The sequence below is a fragment of the Atractosteus spatula genome, chromosome 5, assembly GCF_055471065.1.
Source record: "Atractosteus spatula isolate fAtrSpa1 chromosome 5, fAtrSpa1.hap1, whole genome shotgun sequence".
Lineage (NCBI taxonomy): Eukaryota > Metazoa > Chordata > Actinopteri > Semionotiformes > Lepisosteidae > Atractosteus > Atractosteus spatula.
Genome location: NC_142710.1, coordinates 671,407 through 689,504, shown reverse-complemented (window position 1 = coordinate 689,504; position 18,098 = coordinate 671,407). Strand labels below are relative to the sequence as shown.

At 51.6% G+C, this 18,098-nt stretch overlaps 1 protein-coding gene across 1 annotated transcript in view; it reads left to right on the top strand.

Annotated features, from left to right (window-relative positions):
* Positions 1 to 5,582: 5,582 nt before the first annotated feature.
* mmp14a (matrix metallopeptidase 14a (membrane-inserted)) overlaps positions 5,583 to 18,098 on the top strand; it is a 34,117-nt gene continuing 21,601 nt past the window's right edge. Inside the window, exon 1 of the mRNA XM_088915570.1 lies at positions 5,583 to 6,192. Within this exon, the coding sequence (XP_088771696.1) occupies positions 6,079 to 6,192 (114 nt within the window). The 5' untranslated portion in view covers positions 5,583 to 6,078. The remainder of the gene's footprint in view (positions 6,193 to 18,098) is intronic.

Genomic DNA, 18,098 nt, shown 5'->3' with positions numbered 1-18,098 from the left:
TCCGGCACTCCCTCCCTCTCGGTGCGTATCTGTCCCTGGACAGGTCTAACTGTGTCCCGGCTGTGGTCACTGAGCCTGTCCCCTCTGGACAGCCAGGTCTGTCTGTGTCCAGTGTCTGTGTCCAGGCTGTGGTCACTGAGCCTGTCCTCTCTGGACAGTCAGGTCTGTCTGTGTCCAGGCTGTGGTCACTGAGCCTGTCCTCTCTGGACAGTCAGGTCTGTCTGCGTCCAGGCTGTGGTCACTGAGTCTGTCCTCTCTGGACAGTCAGCTCTGCCTGTGTCCAGTGTCTGTGTCCAGGCCATGGTCGCTGAGCCTGTCCTGTCTGGACAGCCAGGTCTGTCTCTGTCCTGTGTCTGTGTCCAGGCTGTGGTCACTGAGCCTGTCCTCTCTGGACAGCCAGGTCTGTCTGTGTCTAGTTTCTGTGTCCAGGCTGTGGTCACTGAGCCTGTCCTCTCTGGACAGTCAGGTCTGTCTGTGTCCAGGCTGTGGTCACTGAGCCTGTCCTCTCTGGACAGTCAGCTCTGCCTGTGTCCAGTGTCTTTGTCCAGGCCATGGTCCCTGAGCCTGTCCTCTCTGGGCAGCCAGGTCTGCCTGGACATAGAAACTGGGCGACACAGGCAGACCTGGCTGTCCAGAGAGGACAGGCTGTGCTCCCACTGCCAGCGGGGAGAAATAGAGACAGAGGTGCACTTCCTACTGCACTGTGACAGATACTCTGGGATTAGAGAAACATTCTTCCCTAAACTCAGAAATCTAGTCCCAGAGTTCCCACACCTGCCAGAATCACAACAGGTCCCAATCCTACTGGGAGAGGGAAGAGGGAACTCAGTGGAACTGGCAGCCCAGTATGTGATCTCCTGTCACAGCCTGAGGAACAGTGAGTCTGTCTCCCAATAATAATAATAATACAGTGTGTGATCTCCTATCACAGCCTGAGGAACAGTGAGCCTGTCTCTCAATAATAATAATACAGTGTGTGATCTCCTGTCACAGCCTGAGGAACAGTGAGTCTGTCTCCCAATAATAATAATAATACAGTGTGTGATCTCCTATCACAGCCTGAGGAACAGTGAGCCTGTCTCTCAATAATAATAATACAGTGTGTGATCTCCTATCACAGCCTGGGGAACAGTGAGCCTGTCTCTCAATAATAATAATACAGTGTGTGATCTCCTGTCACAGCCTGAGGAACAGACAGTGAGCCTGTCTCTAAATAATAATAATACAGTGTGTGATCTCCTGTCACAGCCTGAGGAACAGACAGTGAGCCTGTCTCTCAATAATAATAATACAGTGTGTGATCTCCTGTCACAGCCTGAGGAACAGACAGTGAGCCTGTCTCTCAATAATAATAATACAGTGTGTGATCTCCTGTCACAGCCTGAGGAACAGTGAGCCTGTCTCTCAATAATAATAATACAGTGTGTGATCTCCTGTCACAGCCTGAGGAACAGACAGTGAGCCTGTCTCTCAATAATAATAATAGTGTGTGATCTCCTGTCCCAGCCTGAGGAACAGACAGTGAGCTTGTCTCTCAATAATAATAATACAGTGTGTGATCTCCTGTCACAGCCAGAGGAACAGACAGTGAGCCTGTCTCTCAATAATAATAATACAGTGTGTGATCTCCTGTCACAGCCTGAGGAACAGACAGTGAGCCTGTCTCTCAATAATAATAATAGTGTGTGATCTCCTGTCACAGCCTGAGGAACAGACAGTGAGCCTGTCTCTCAATAATAATAATACAGTGTGTGATCTCCTGTCACAGCCTGAGGAACAGACAGTGAGCCTGTCTCTCAATAATAATAATACAGTGTGTGATCTCCTGTCACAGCCTGAGGAACAGTGAGCCTGTCTCTCAATAATGCTCCATCTGTCTACAATATATGTCAATATTTTATAATATGTCTTTGTTGTAAATGTCTGTAGATTTTATTTTATTTTGTGTTTTGTTCCATGTTAATTTTATTATTTTTATGTGCTTTGGCAACGCTGATTGTACCCATCGGTCATGCGAATAAAGCACCTTGAACTGAGCTGAACTGAATTGCGTCTTCCTGTCTGCTAATTCAGAGCCCACTCCCTGGCTCGAGACCGGACAGCTCTCAGCCGGCGACCCCACCTTTTCGACAGCCGGAGCAAAAGTTCACAAAAGGCGCCGCCAAAATCGAAAACGGAAAGACCTGCTGTACGGTCTGCTCTACTTACACACGGCTTCGCGTCTGGGGGGAGGCGTGCGCACCCCCAAAATAACTACTGTTGGGGGACGTTCCTCGCGGAGACGGGCGCCACCAGACTGAACCTCCGTGTGATACCCAGCGGTAACAGCAGGGGGCGCCCGCGCTCTATTCCGGAGGCCCCCGCTCGGCACCCGCGTCTCGGGGACTCCAGTGAAGTCGTAATGACACTCGGCTTTCACGGGGAAGGAGCCAGAAAAGATTCCTACAGAGGGGAGTACAGTACAGCACAGTACAGAGCATAGCAGAGTATACCACAGTGTAGTAGAGTGTTGTTAATGCACAGTAGTAGAGAGAGAAATTAGGGATCAGAGAAACATTCTTCCCTAAATTTACAAAGGTCCCAATCCTACTGGGAGAGGGAGGAGGGAACTCAGTGGAACTGGCAGCCCAGTATGTGATCTCCTGTCACAGCCTGAGGAACAGTGAGTCTGTCTCCCAATAATAATAATACAGTGTGTGATCTCCTGTCCCAGCCTGAGGAACAGACAGTGAGCCTGTCTCTCAATAATAATAATACAGTGTGTGATCTCCTGTCACAGCCTGAGGAACAGACAGTGAGCCTGTCTCTCAATAATAATAATACAGTGTGTGATCTCCTGTCCCAGCCTGAGGAACAGTGAGCCTCTCTCAATAATAATAATACAGTGTGTGATCTCCTGTCACAGCCTGAGGAACAGACAGTGAGCCTGTCTCTCAATAATAATAATACAGTGTGTGATCTCCTGTCACAGCCTGAGGAACAGACAGTGAGCCTGTCTCTCAATAATAATAATACAGTGTGTGATCTCCTGTCACAGCCTGAGGAACAAACAGCGAGCCTGTCTCTCAATAATCATAATACTGTGTGTGATCTCCTGTCCCAGCCTGAGGAACTTTCACAGCCTGAGGAACAGTGAGCCTCTCTCAATAATAATAATACAGTGTGTGATCTCCTGTCACAGCCTGTGGAACAGACAGTGAGCTTGTCTCTCAATAATAATAATACAGTATGTGATCTCCTGTCACAGCCTGAGGAACAGACAGTGAGCCTGTCTCTCAATAGTAATAATACAGTGTGTGATCTCCTGTCACAGCCTAAGGAACAGACAGTGAGCCTGTCTCTCAATAATAATAATACAGTGTGTGATCTCCTGTCACAGCCTGAGGAACAGATAGCGAGCCTGTCTCTCAATAATAATAATACAGTGTGTGATCTCCTGTCACAGCCTGAGGAACAGACAGTGAGCCTGTCTATCAATAATAATAATACAGTGTGTGATCTCCTGTCCCAGCCTGAGGAACAGACAGTGAGCTTGTCTCTCAATAATAATAATACAGTATGTGATCTCCTGTCACAGCCTGAGGAACAGACAGTGAGCCTGTCTCTCAATAATGCACTTATTGCACTGAGAGAGAGGGGTTAATACAGACACACTGACTGACTGGACACTCCAGTACATTAACACTGCACTGAGAGAGAGGGGTTCATACAGACACACTGACTGACTGGACACTCCAGTACATTAACACTGCACTGAGAGAGAGGGGTTCATACAGACACACTGACTGGACACTCCAGTACATTAACACTGCACTGAGAGAGAGGGGTTCATACAGACACACTGACTGACTGGACACTCCAGTACATTAACACTGCACTGAGAGAGAGGGGTTCATACAGACACACTGACTGACTGGACACTCCAGTACATTAACACTGCACTGAGAGAGAGGGGTTCATACAGACACACTGACTGACTGGACACTCCAGTACATTAACACTGCACTGAGAGAGAGGGGTTCATACAGACACACTGACTGGACACTCCAGTACATTAACACTGCACTGAGAGAGAGGGGTTCATACAGACACACTGACTGACTGGACACTCCAGTACATTAACACTGCACTGAGAGAGAGGGGTTCATACAGACACACTGACTGACTGGACACTCCAGTACATTAACACTGCACTGAGAGAGAGGGGTTCATACAGACACACTGACTGACTGGACACTCCAGTACATTAACACTGCACTGAGAGAGAGGGGTTCATACAGACACACTGACTGACTGGACACTCCAGTACATTAACACTGCACTGAGAGAGAGGGGTTCATACTGACACACTGACTGACTGGACACTCCAGTACATTAACACTGCACTGAGAGAGAGGGGTTCATACAGACACACTGACTGGACACTCCAGTACATTAACACTGCACTGAGAGAGAGGGGTTCATACAGACACACTGACTGACTGGACACTCCAGTACATTAACACTGCACTGAGAGAGAGGGGTTCATACAGACACACTGACTGACTGGACACTCCAGTACATTAACACTGCACTGAGAGAGAGGGGTTCATACAGACACACTGACTGACTGGACACTCCAGTACATTAACACTGCACTGAGAGAGAGGGGTTCATACAGACACACTGACTGACTGGACACTCCAGTACATTAACACTGCACTGAGAGAGAGGGGTTCATACAGACACACTGACTGGACACTCCAGTACATTAACACTGCACTGAGAGAGAGGGGTTCATACAGACACACTGACTGACTGGACACTCCAGTACATTAACACTGCACTGAGAGAGAGGGGTTCATACAGACACACTGACTGACTGGACACTCCAGTACATTAACACTGCACTGAGAGAGAGGGGTTCATACAGACACACTGACTGACTGGACACTCCAGTACATTAACACTGCACTGAGAGAGAGGGGTTCATACAGACACACTGACTGACTGGACACTCCAGTACATTAACACTGCACTGAGAGAGAGGGGTTCATACTGACACACTGACTGACTGGACACTCCAGTACATTAACACTGCACTGAGAGAGAGGGGTTCATACAGACACACTGACTGGACACTCCAGTACATTAACACTGCACTGAGAGAGAGGGGTTCATACAGACACACTGACTGACTGGACACTCCAGTACATTAACACTGCACTGAGAGAGAGGGGTTCATACAGACACACTGACTGGACACTCCAGTACATTAACACTGCACTGAGAGAGAGGGGTTCATACAGGTTTTGAACTCATAAACTCCTGCCTACGAAGGCGGAGCGGAGCGCTGACCGCCAGGTGGCGCCGCAGTGCGCCCATCTCTCCGCGTGTCTCCAAGCGACAGGCTGCTGGTGTTCGCTGGCAGGAGTGGAGCTGGAGCACGGGGGGGAGAGAGAGGGAGAGAGGGAGAGGAGGTGAGAGAGGGAGAGGGAGAGAGGGAGAGGGAGAGGGAGAGGGAGAGGGAGGGTGGCACATCTGGACTGGGGGCTGGGCGAAACCAAACGGAAGTTTTTTTTTTACTTTTCCTAGAGGCATCAAGACTCAGCGGGGACAGAAACACCACGTCTGCAGGAGAGGGAGAGAGAGGGAGACAGGACCCCAGGACGCCAGCGAGGACCGAGAAACAAAGGAAAGAGAGTCGGGCCACATCCCAGCGGCGGAGCAAACGGACTGCCTTCCCGGAGGAAAGAAAACACTCGCAAAAAAACTTGTAGAACAACTTCTTTTCAGAAACACAGAAAGAAAAGTAAAAAAAAAAAAGCCCTCTCTTTCAGGAGCTACAGAAAAGTGGACAACTTTTGCCTCTCTCTCTCTCGCGTCCGCAGGCGAGCCCACGAGTGTCTCCCGCTTGCGTGACCGTGGCAGCTGACGCAGCCGGGTTCGAGAAACCCCGCTAGGTCTCCACTTTTGGGAGAGAAACAGAGCCCGACCGAGCTCCAGCCTCGTCGCCGAGGGCAGAGGAAGGAGGGGAGAGAGCCGGGACTCGCGGCGGACGAGGACACGCGAGGCGGGGATCCTGCGCGAGCGAGGGGGATGCCGCGGCTCGAGGCGGCGCTGACCCGGCTGCTGTGGCTCGCGGTGGCCGGCGGGCTGTGCGCGCTCCCGGGGGCGCAGGGAGCGGCCGGCGGGCACGGGCTCAAAGCGGAGGTCAGTCGCGCTGCTTCCTGTCTGTCGCCGCTCGGCTCGGCTCGACCGCGGAGGCGGTCAGACACGGGGGGACCGGGGTCGCATCGCACGGCGGGCGGCGGATGGGTCGGAACCAGACAGCATGTGTACGGAGAGGACTGATAGAGAGGGCCAGACTGACAGAGACAGATAGAGAGGGACAGGGACAGAGGGCCAGACTGACAGAGACAGATAGAGAGGGACAGAGGGCCAGACTGACAGAGACAGATAGAGAGGGACAGAGACAGAGGGCCAGACTGACAGAGACAGATAGAGAGGGACAGGGACAGAGGGCCAGACTGACAGAGACAGATAGAGAGGGACAGGGACAGAGGGACAGACTGACAGAGACAGATAGAGAGGGACAGGGACAGAGGGCCAGACTGACAGAGACAGATAGAGAGGGACAGAGGGCCAGACTGACAGAGACAGATAGAGAGGGACAGAGACAGAGGGCCAGACTGACAGAGACAGATAGAGAGGGACAGGGACAGAGGGCCAGACTGACAGAGACAGATAGAGAGGGACAGGGACAGAGGGCCAGACTGACAGAGACAGATAGAGAGGGACAGAGGGCCAGACTGACAGAGACAGATAGAGAGGGACAGAGACAGAGGGCCAGACTGACAGAGACAGATAGAGAGGGACAGAGACAGAGGGCCAGACTGACAGAGACAGATAGAGAGGGACAGGGACAGAGGGACAGACTGACAGAGACAGAGAGGGACAGAGGGCCAGACTGACAGAGACAGATAGAGAGGGACAGAGACAGAGGGCCAGGCTGACAGAGACAGATAGAGAGGGACAGAGACAGAGGGCCAGGCTGACAGAGACAGATAGAGAGGGACAGGGACAGAGGGACAGACTGACAGAGACAGATAGAGAGGGACAGAGACAGAGGGCCAGACTGACAGAGACAGATAGAGAGGGACAGAGGGCCAGACTGACAGAGACAGATAGAGAGGGACAGAGACAGAGGGACAGACTGATAGAGACAGATAGAGAGGGACAGAGACAGAGGGCCAGGCTGACAGAGACAGAGAGGGACAGAGGGCCAGACTGACAGAGACAGATAGAGAGGGACAGACTGACAGAGACAGATAGAGAGGGACAGAGACAGAGGGCCAGGCTGACAGAGACAGAGAGGGACAGAGGGACAGACTGACAGAGACAGATAGAGAGGGACAGAGACAGAGGGACAGGCTGATAGAGACAGATAGAGAGGGACAGAGACAGAGGGACAGACTGATAGAGACAGATAGAGAGGGACAGAGACAGAGGGCCAGGCTGACAGAGACAGAGAGGGACAGAGGGACAGACTGACAGAGACAGATAGAGAGGGACAGAGACAGAGGGCCAGGCTGACAGAGACAGATAGAGAGGGACAGAGACAGAGGGACAGACTGACAGAGGCAGATAGAGAGGGACAGAGACAGAGGGCCAGGCTGACAGAGACAGATAGAGAGGGACAGAGACAGAGGGACAGGCTGACAGAGACTGATAGAGAGGGACAGAGACAGAGGGACAGACTGACATAGACAGATAGAGAAGGACAGACTGACAGAGACAGATAGAGAGGGACAGAGACAGAGGGAGAGAGAGAGACAGAGTGACAGAGAGGGACAGACTTACAGAGACAGACTGACAGAGAGAGAGACCGAAACAGGGAGAGAGAGACAGAGGGACAGACAGTGAGGGGACAAAGTCAGACAGAGATACAGTGAGGGACAGGTTTTTCGCTGGAGGCTGTGTTGCTGTGAGCAGAGGCAGGAGCAGGAATGGTTGAAGCTGTGGAGAGAGGAGAAGGAGAAGAGACAGGAATGTGAGGACTGTGTTGTTGTGGTCAGGAGAGGGAGGGGTAGAGGGGCTGAGAGAGAGAGGGGGATCTCTGCACTGGTTCTGTTAGTGTCTCTCCAGCAGGAGACACACACACACACAGAGAGAGAGGGGGATCTCTGCACTGGTTCTGTTAGTGTCTCTCCAGCAGGAGACACACACACAAACACACACACACACATACACACACACAGAGAGAGAGAGGGGGATCTCTGCACTGGTTCTGTTAGTGTCTCTCCAGCAGGAGACACACACACACACACATACACACACACACACAGAGAGAGAGGGGGATCTCTGCACTGGTTCTGTTAGTGTCTCTCCAGCAGGAGACACACACACACACACACACAGAGAGAGAGAGGGGGGGATCTCTGCACTGGTTCTGTTAGTGTCTCTCCAGCAGGAGACACACACACACACACACACAGAGAGGGGGATCTCTCCACTGGTTCTGTTAGTGTCTCTCCAGCAGGAGACATAGAGTGAGGAAGAAGAGAGAGAGAAGGAGGGAGAGGGAGGGATAGAGAGGGAAGCAGGAAGACAAGGAGAGAGACGGAAAGCAGGTCATCACAAAGGCAGGAGATGCTCAATGGAGTTAAAGTGGACCTGGAAACACTTGTGTGGGGGGTGAGAAATGTGCTGATGTGCTTTTTTACAACAAATCTTGGTACAGTCATCTCCCTAGACACGCTGTCTGAGAGTCCAGTCCTCTCTGTACACACGCTGTCTGAGAGTCCAGTCCTCTCCGTACACACGCTGTCTGAGAGTCCAGTCCTCTCCGTACACAAGCTGTCTGAGAGTCCAGTCATCTCCGTTCACACGCTGTCTGAGAGTCCAGTCCTCTCCGTTCACACGCTGTCTGAGAGTCCAGTCGTCTCCGTACACACGCAGTGTGAGAGTCCAGTCCTCTCCGTACACACGCTGTCTGAGAGTCCAGTCATCTCCGTACACACGCTGTCTGAGAGTCCAGTCCTCTCCGTTCACACGCTGTCTGAGAGTCCAGTCGTCTCCGTAGACACGCAGTGTGAGAGTCCAGTCCTCTCCGTACACACGCTGTCTGAGAGTCCAGTCATCTCCGTACACACGCTGTCTGAGACTCCAGTCCTCTCCGTTCACACGCTGTCTGAGAGTCCAGTCGTCTCCGTAGACACGCTGTCTGAGAGTCCAGTCCTCTCCGTACACACGCTGTCTGAGAGTCCAGTCCTCTCCGTACACACGCTGTCTGAGAGTCCAGTCCTCAGTACACACGCTGTCTGAGAGTCCAGTCCTCTCCGTACACACGCTGTCTGAGAGTCCAGTCCTCTCCGTACACACGCTGTCTGAGAGTCCAGTCATCTCCGTACACACACTGTCTGAGAGTCCAGTCCTCTCCGTAGAAACACAGTCTGAGAGTCCAGTCATCTCCGTACACACGCTGTCTGAGAGTCCAGTCGTCTCCGTACACACGCTATCTGAGAGTCCAGTCCTCTCCGTAGACACGCAGTGAGAGAATCCAGTCCTCTCCGCAGACACGCGGTCTGAGAGTCTAGTCCTCTCCGTACACACACTTTTTGAGAGTCCAGTCCTCTCCGTTCACACGCGGTCTGAGAGTCCAGTCCTCTCCGTAGACACGCTGTCTGAGAGTCCAGTCATCTCCGTACACACGCTGTCTGAGAGTCCAGTCCTCTCCGTTCACACGCGGTCTGAGAGTCCAGTCCTCTCCGTAGACACGCTGTCTGAGAGTCCAGTCATCTCTGTACACACGCTATCTGAGAGTCCAGTCCTCTCCGTACACACGCTGTCTGAGAGTCCCGTCATCTCCGTAGACACGCTGTCTGAAAGTCCCGTTATCTCCGTACACACGCTATCTGAGAGTCCAGTCCTCTCCGTACACACGCTTTTTGAGAGTCCAGTCCTCTCCGTAGACACGCTGTCTGAGAGTCCAGTCCTCTCCGTAGACACGCTGTCTGAGAGTCCAGTCCTCTCCGTACACACGCTGTCTGAGAGTCCAGTCCACAGTACACACGCTGTCTGAGAGTCCAGTCATCTCCATACACACGCTGTCTGAGAGTCCAGTCATCTCTGTACACACGCTATCTGAGAGTCCAGTCCTCTCCGTACACACGCTGTCTGAGAGTCCAGTCCTCTCCGTACACACGCAGTGTGAGAGTCCAGTCCACTCCGTAAACACGCTTTTTGAGAGTCCAGTCCTCTCCGTTCACACGCGGTCTGAGAGTCCAGTCCTCTCCGTTCACACGTGGTCTGAGAGTCCAGTCCTCAGTACACACGCTGTCTGAGAGTCCAGTCATCTCCGTACACACGCTGTCTGAGAGTCCAGTCCTCTCCGTACATACCCGGTCTGAGAGTCCAGTCCTCTCCGTTCACACCCACTGTCAGAGTCCAGTCCAGTCCTCTCCGGACACCCACTGTCTGAGAGTCCAGTCCTCTCCATAGACACGCAGTGTGAGAGTCCAGTCCTCTCCGTAGACACGCTGTCTTGAGAGTCCCGTCCTCTCCGTAGACACGCTGTCTGAGAGTCCAGTCCTCTCCGTACACACGCAGTGAGAGTCCAGTCCTCTCCGTACACACGCTGTCTGAGAGTCCAGTCCTCTTCGTACACACGCTGTCTGAGAGTCCAGTCCTCTCCGTACACACGCTGTCTGAGAGTCCAGTCATCTCCGTACACACGCTGTCTGATAGTCCAGTCGTCTCCGTAAACACGCTGTCTGAGAGTCCAGTCCTCTTCGTACACACGCTGTCTGAGAGTCCAGTCCTCTCCGTACACACGCTGTCTGAGAGTCCAGTCATCTCCGTACACACGCTGTCTGATAGTCCAGTCGTCTCCGTAAACACGCTTTTTGAGAGCCCAGTCCTCTCCGTTCACACGCGGTCTGAGAGTCCAGTCCTCTCCGTACACACGCTGTCTGAGAGTCCAGTCCTCAGTACACACGCTGTCTGAGAGTCCAGTCATCTCCGTACACACGCTGTCTGAGAGTCCAGTCATCTCCGTACACACGCTGTCTGAGAGTCCAGTCCTCTCCGTACACACGCAGTGTGAGAGTCCAGTCCTCTCCGCAGACACGCTGTCTGAGAGTCCAGTCCTCTCCGCAGACACGCTGTCTGAGAGTCCAGTCCTCTCCGCAGACACGCTGTCTGAGAGTCCAGTCCTCTCCGTAGACACGCTGTCTGAGAGTCCAGTCCTCTCCGTACACACGCTGTCTGAGAGTCCAGTCCTCTCCGTTCACACGCTGTCTGAAAGTCCCGTCCTCTCCGTACACACGCTCTGTGAGAGTCCCGTCCTCTCCGTACACACGCTCTGTGAGAGTCCAGTCCTCTCCGTAGACACGCGGTCTGAGAGTCCAGTCCTCTCCATTCACACGCGGTCTGAGAGTCCAGTGCTCTCCGTACACAGTGAGAGAGAGGAGAGATCACAGAGAAGACCTCAGTAATAAACACACACAACAGGACAGGAGACACAGTGAGAGAGAAGAGATCGCAGAGAATCCCTCAGTAATAAACACACACAACAGGACAGGAGACACAGTGAGAGAGAAGAGATCGCAGAGAATCCCTCAGTAATAAACACACACAACAGGACAGGAGACACAGTGAGAGAGAGGAGATCACAGAGAAGCCCTCAGTAATACACACACACAACAGGACAGGAGACACAGTGAGAGAGAGGAGATCACAGAGAATCCCTCAGTAATACACACACACAACAGGACAGGAGACACAGTGATCTCTGTGTGCTCGAGGGGGAGACTGTGTTCCAGGAGGGAGTCATTTCAAGAGCTTGTTCAGACACGGATCCAGGAATGCCAGAGCGGTCCAGGTGGGGGGTCCGGTGGTGGCGGGACACGGGTCGGCTCTGGCCCGGGACACAGGACGGGCCGCGACACACAGGCTGGAGCGCAGCGGTTGTTGACCATGACGGGGTGTTTTTTCCGTTGGCACAGCGAGAGGAAGAACTTACTCAGTCTCTCTCTCTCTCTCCCCCTACCCCCCCCTCTCTCTCTCCATCCCCCTCTCCCTGATCTTCAATCCCTCTCTCTCTCTCTTCCCATTCCCCCTCTCTCTCCCTCCCTGATCTTCAGTCCCTCTCTCTCCGTCTCTCTCTTTCTTTCTCTATCCCCCTCTCTCTCCCTCCCTGATCTTTGATCCTTCTCTCTCTCTGATCTTCAATCCTTCTCTCTCTCCCCCTCCCTGATCTTCAATCCGTCTCTTCCTGATCTTCAATCCCTCTCTTCCTGATTTTCAATCCCTCTCTCTCCCTCTCTCTTCCTGTATATTTCTCTCTCTCTCTTCCTGACTTGTTGTGGTCTTACAGAAGGAATGTGAGAGAGAGGGAGAGGTTTATGACAAAGAAACAGAGACACAGAGACAACTGATCTGATCCCATTTCTAATCCAGGAACTGCTGCAGTACTGTGATTTTACCTTTACCAAGGATATCAGGGTGAAATCACAGTACAGTGCAGTAAAGCCATGTGAGATTGTGGTAAAATCACAGAAATCACAGTCAGTAGAGCAGCACAGTGTTGTACCTAGATTGTGATCCCAGTCCAGTCCAGACAAGTACAATGTCCTGGAGTGTCCAGTCAGTCAGTGTGTCTGTATGAACCCCTCTCTCTCAGTGCAGTGTTAATGTACTGGAGTGTCCAGTCAGTCAGTCAGTCAGTGTGTCTGTATGAACCCCTCTCTCTCTCAGTGCAGTGTTAATGTACTGGAGTGTCCAGTCAGTGTGTCTGTATGAACCCCTCTCTCTCAGTGCAGTGTTAATGTACTGGAGTGTCCAGTCAGTCAGTGTGTCTGTATGAACCCCTCTCTCTCAGTGCAGTGTTAATGTACTGGAGTGTCCAGTCAGTCAGTGTGTCTGTATGAACCCCTCTCTCTCAGTGCAGTGTTAATGTACTGGAGTGTCCAGTCAGTCAGTGTGTCTGTATGAACCCCTCTCTCTCAGTGCAGTGTTAATGTACTGGAGTGTCCAGTCAGTCAGTGTGTCTGTATGAACCCCTCTCTCTCAGTGCAGTGTTAACGTACTGGAGTGTCCAGTCAGTGTGTCTGTATGAACCCCTCTCTCTCAGTGCAGTGTTAATGTACTGGAGTGTCCAGTCAGTGTGTCTGTATGAACCCCTCTCTCTCAGTGCAGTGTTAATGTACTGGAGTGTCCAGTCAGTCAGTGTGTCTGTATGAACCCCTCTCTCTCAGTGCAGTGTTAATGTACTGGAGTGTCCAGTCAGTCAGTGTGTCTGTATGAACCCCTCTCTCTCAGTGCAGTGTTAATGTACTGGAGTGTCCAGTCAGTCAGTGTGTCTGTATGAACCCCTCTCTCTCAGTGCAGTGTTAATGTACTGGAGTGTCCAGTCAGTGTGTCTGTATGAACCCCTCTCTCTCAGTGCAGTGTTAATGTACTGGAGTGTCCAGTCAGTGTGTCTGTATGAACCCCTCTCTCTCAGTGCAGTGTTAATGTACTGGAGTGTCCAGTCAGTCAGTGTGTCTGTATGAACCCCTCTCTCTCAGTGCAGTGTTAATGTACTGGGGTGTCCAGTCAGTCAGTGTGTCTGTATTAACCCCTCTCTCTCTTTGTATGAAGTTGTTCTTTATTATATTCTGTATAATTTCAACCCAGAATAGACTCAGTGTGCATGACGCACTGGAAACAAAACGGGAAGTTTATGTTTCAAATTAGAAATTAAAGCAGAAAAACAGAAATAGACATTACCAAATGAAAGAAGATAATAGTTATGTAATCATCTGCTCTGTTCCCATTATCTCTCCTCTCTCTCACTGTGTCTCCTGTCCTGTTGTCTGTGTTTATTACTGAGGGATTCTCTGTGATCTCCTCTCTCTCTCTCACTGTGTCTCCTGTCCTGTTGTGTGTGTTTATTACTGAGGGCTTCTCTGTGATCTCCTCTCTCTCACTGTGTCTCCTGTCCTGTTGTGTGTGTTTATTACTGAGTGCTTCTCTGTGATCTCCTCTCTCTCTCTCACTGTGTCTCCTGTCCTGTTGTGTGTGTATATTACTGAGGGCTTCTCTGTGATCTCCTCTCTCTCACTGTGTCTCCTGTCCTGTTGTGTGTTTATTACTGAGGGCTTCTCTGTGATCTCCTCTCTCTCACTGTGTCTCCTGTCCTGTTGTGTGTGTTTATTACTGAGGGCTTCTCTGTGATTGTTTCATAAAACCTATATGAATGTTTTTAATGGATTAACTTAAAGCAAACTTACTGACAAACTGACATCATCACTGTGAGCCCGGAAAGAAACACAGACACTACCTCATCTTTGAATACCCACAAAATGCACTATAATTAAGACAAACACCGACAGACAAACACTGTGAATCATAGGTAAATTAAATTTAGAGAAGGAAAGAGAAATTAATAGACCCTCTGACTGACTGAACACTCCAGTACATTAACACTGCACTGAGAGAGAGGGGTTCATACAGACACACTGACTGACTGGACACTCCAGTACATTAACACTGCACTGAGAGAGAGGGGTTCATACAGACACACTGACTGGACACTCCAGTACATTAACACTGCACTGAGAGAGAGGGGTTCATACAGACACACTGACTGGACACTCCAGTACATTAACACTGCACTGAGAGAGAGGGGTTCATACAGACACACTGACTGACTGGACACTCCAGTACATTAACACTGCACTGAGAGAGAGGGGTTCATACAGACACACTGACTGACTGGACACTCCAGTACATTAACACTGCACTGAGAGAGAGGGGTTCATACAGACACACTGACTGGACACTCCAGTACATTAACACTGCACTGAGAGAGAGGGGTTCATACAGACACACTGACTGACTGGACACTCCAGTACATTAACACTGCACTGAGAGAGAGGGGTTCATACAGACACACTGACTGGACACTCCAGTACATGAACACTGCACTGAGAGAGAGGACAGACAGAAGGATAGAGAGCCTGTAGCAGGATGGGATTGTGAGCAGTGAGCAGTGAGAGGAGACAGTATATGAGTTTGAGGTTTGGACTGAATTATAAAGACATTCCCTGTAATTTCACAGCAAGTCTCTGTGGTTAAAGTTTGTCTGCCTTTTGAAGAGTCTCATCCCACACACACCCACTGTCTGTACACCTGGAGACCCCCACACACACCCACTGTCTGTACACCTGGAGACCCCCACACACACACACTGTCTGTACACCTGGAGACCCACACACACACACCCACTGTCTGTACACCTGGAGACCCCCACACACACCCACTGTCTGTACACCTGGAGACCCACACACACCCACTGTCTGTACACCTGGAGACCCCCACACACCCACTGTCTGTACACCTGGAGACCCACACACACCCACTGTCTGTACACCTGGAGACCCACACACACCCACTGTCTGTACACCTGGAGACCCCCACACACCCACTGTCTGTACACCTGGAGACCCACACACACCCACTGTCTGTACACCTGGAGACCCCCACACACACCCACTGTCTGTACACCTGGAGACCCCCACACACACCCACTGTCTGTACACCTGGAGACCCCCCAAACACACTGTCTGTACACCTGGAGACCCCCACACACACCCACTGTCTGTACACCTGGAGACCCCCCAAACACACTGTCTGTACACCTGGAGACCCCCACACACACCCACTGTCTGTACACCTGGAGACCCACACACACACCCACTGTCTGTACACCTGGAGACCCCCACACACACACTCTCTGTACACCTGGAGACCCCCACACACCCACTGTCTGTACACCTGGAGACCCACACACACACACACACTGTCTGTACACCTGGAGACCCCCCAAACACACTGTCTGTTCACCTGGAGACCCCCACACACACACTCTCTGTAAACCTGGAGACCCACACACACACCCACTCTCTGTACACCTGGAGACCCACACACACACTCTCTGTACACCTGGAGACCCCCACACACACCCACTGTCTGTACACCTGGAGACCCACACACACACACACACCCACTGTCTGTACACCTGGAGACCCCCACACCCACTGTCTGTACACCTGGAGACCCCCACACACACCCACTGTCTGTACACCTGGAGACCCCCCAAACACACTGTCTGTACACCTGGAGACCCCCACACACACCCACTGTCTGTACACCTGGAGACCCCCCAAACACACTGTCTGTACACCTGGAGACCCCCACACACACCCACTGTCTGTACACCTGGAGACCCACACACACACCCACTGTCTGTACACCTGGAGACCCCCAAACCCACACTGTCTGTACAGGTCAAAGGTCAAAGTGGACAGGTCAAAGGTCGCCCGTTCCACTGGCCTCTTCAGCAGGTCAGTAGTCAGGATGGGGTGTCAGTCCCACCCAGACCAGTGTCAAGAGGTTTATCTTTTTCATTTTCTGAACACATTTAGAAATCGTCGGCTTGCGAGTGGGCACTCCCACACCCCGCTCCCTGTGGGCGGGGCGCAGCCCGGAGAGAACGCGGGGTTTTAATTGGGATGTCTGGCGGTTTTCTCTCGGGGCTCGTCTGCCGCCCGCCCCGCCCCGCCCCGCCACGCGTCTCTGTTTCGCCAGGGTGGCGCGCGTGGTGAACTGAACGCTGCTGCTGCTGCAGATCACGCTGATCACCGATTCAACACCCTGCAGACGCTGCTTGACCCACTGTTGACCTCTAGCGACCAGCTTGACCTATTCGCCGGGCGCTATAAGCTCAGGGGCAGAGAAGGACATCTTGGGTACAGGACCCAGAGGGCAGAACTGGAGCTATTGGGGGAAATGCACTGAGGACAGGAGGCTTTACACAGAGGGTGTGTGTGTGTGAGTCTGTACAGGGGTGTGTGTGTGTGTGTGTGTGTATACAGTGTGTCCAGTAAGAGTCTGTACAGGTGTGTGTGTGTGTGTGTGTATACTGTGTGTCCAGTAAGAGTCTGTACAGGTGTGTGTGTGTATACAGTGTGTCCAGTGAGAGTCTGTACAGGTGTGTGTGTATATATATGTACAGTGTGTCCAGTAAGAGTCTGTACAGGGGTGTGTGTGTGTATACAGTGTGTCCAGTAAGAGTCTGTACAGGGGTGTGTGTGTGTGTATACTGTGTGTCCAGTAAGAGTCTGTACAGGTGTGTGTGTGTATACAGTCTGTCCAGTACGAGTCTGTACAGGTGTGTGTGTGTGTATACAGTGTGTCCAGTAAGAGTCTGTACAGGTGTGTGTGTGTGTATATACTGTGTGTCCAGTAAGAGTCTGTACAGGTGTGTGTGTGTATACAGTGTGTCCAGTAAGAGTCTGTACAGGTGTGTGTGAGTGTGTGTATATACAGTGTGTCCAGTAAGAGTCTGTACAGGGGTGTGTGTGTGTGTGTGTGTGTATACAGTGTGTCCAGTAAGAGTCTGTACAGGTGTGTGTGTGTGTGTGTGTGTATACTGTGTGTCCAGTAAGAGTCTGTACAGGTGTGTGTGTGTATACAGTGTGTCCAGTAAGAGTCTGTACAGGTGTGTGTGTATATATATGTACAGTGTGTCCAGTAAGAGTCTGTACAGGGGTGTGTGTGTGTATACAGTGTGTCCAGTAAGAGTCTGTACAGGGGTGTGTGTGTGTGTATACTGTGTGTCCAGTAAGAGTCTGTACAGGTGTGTGTGTGTATACAGTCTGTCCAGTACGAGTCTGTACAGGTGTGTGTGTGTGTATACAGTGTGTCCAGTAAGAGTCTGTACAGGTGTGTGTGTGTGTGTGTATGTATACTTTGTGTCCAGTAAGAGTCTGTACAGGTGTGTGTGTGTATACAGTGTGTCCAGTAAGAGTCTGTACAGGTGTGTGTGAGTGTGTGTGTGTATACAGTGTGTCCAGTAAGAGTCTGTACAGGTGTGTGTGTGTGTGTGTGTGTGTGTGTGTGTGTACTGTGTGTCCAGTAAGAGTCTGTACAGGTGTGTGTGTGTATACAGTGTGTCCAGTAAGAGTCTGTACAGGTGTGTGTGTATATATATGTACAGTGTGTCCAGTAAGAGTCTGTACAGGTGTGTGTGTGTGTATACAGTGTGTCCAGTAAGAGTCTGTACAGGTGTG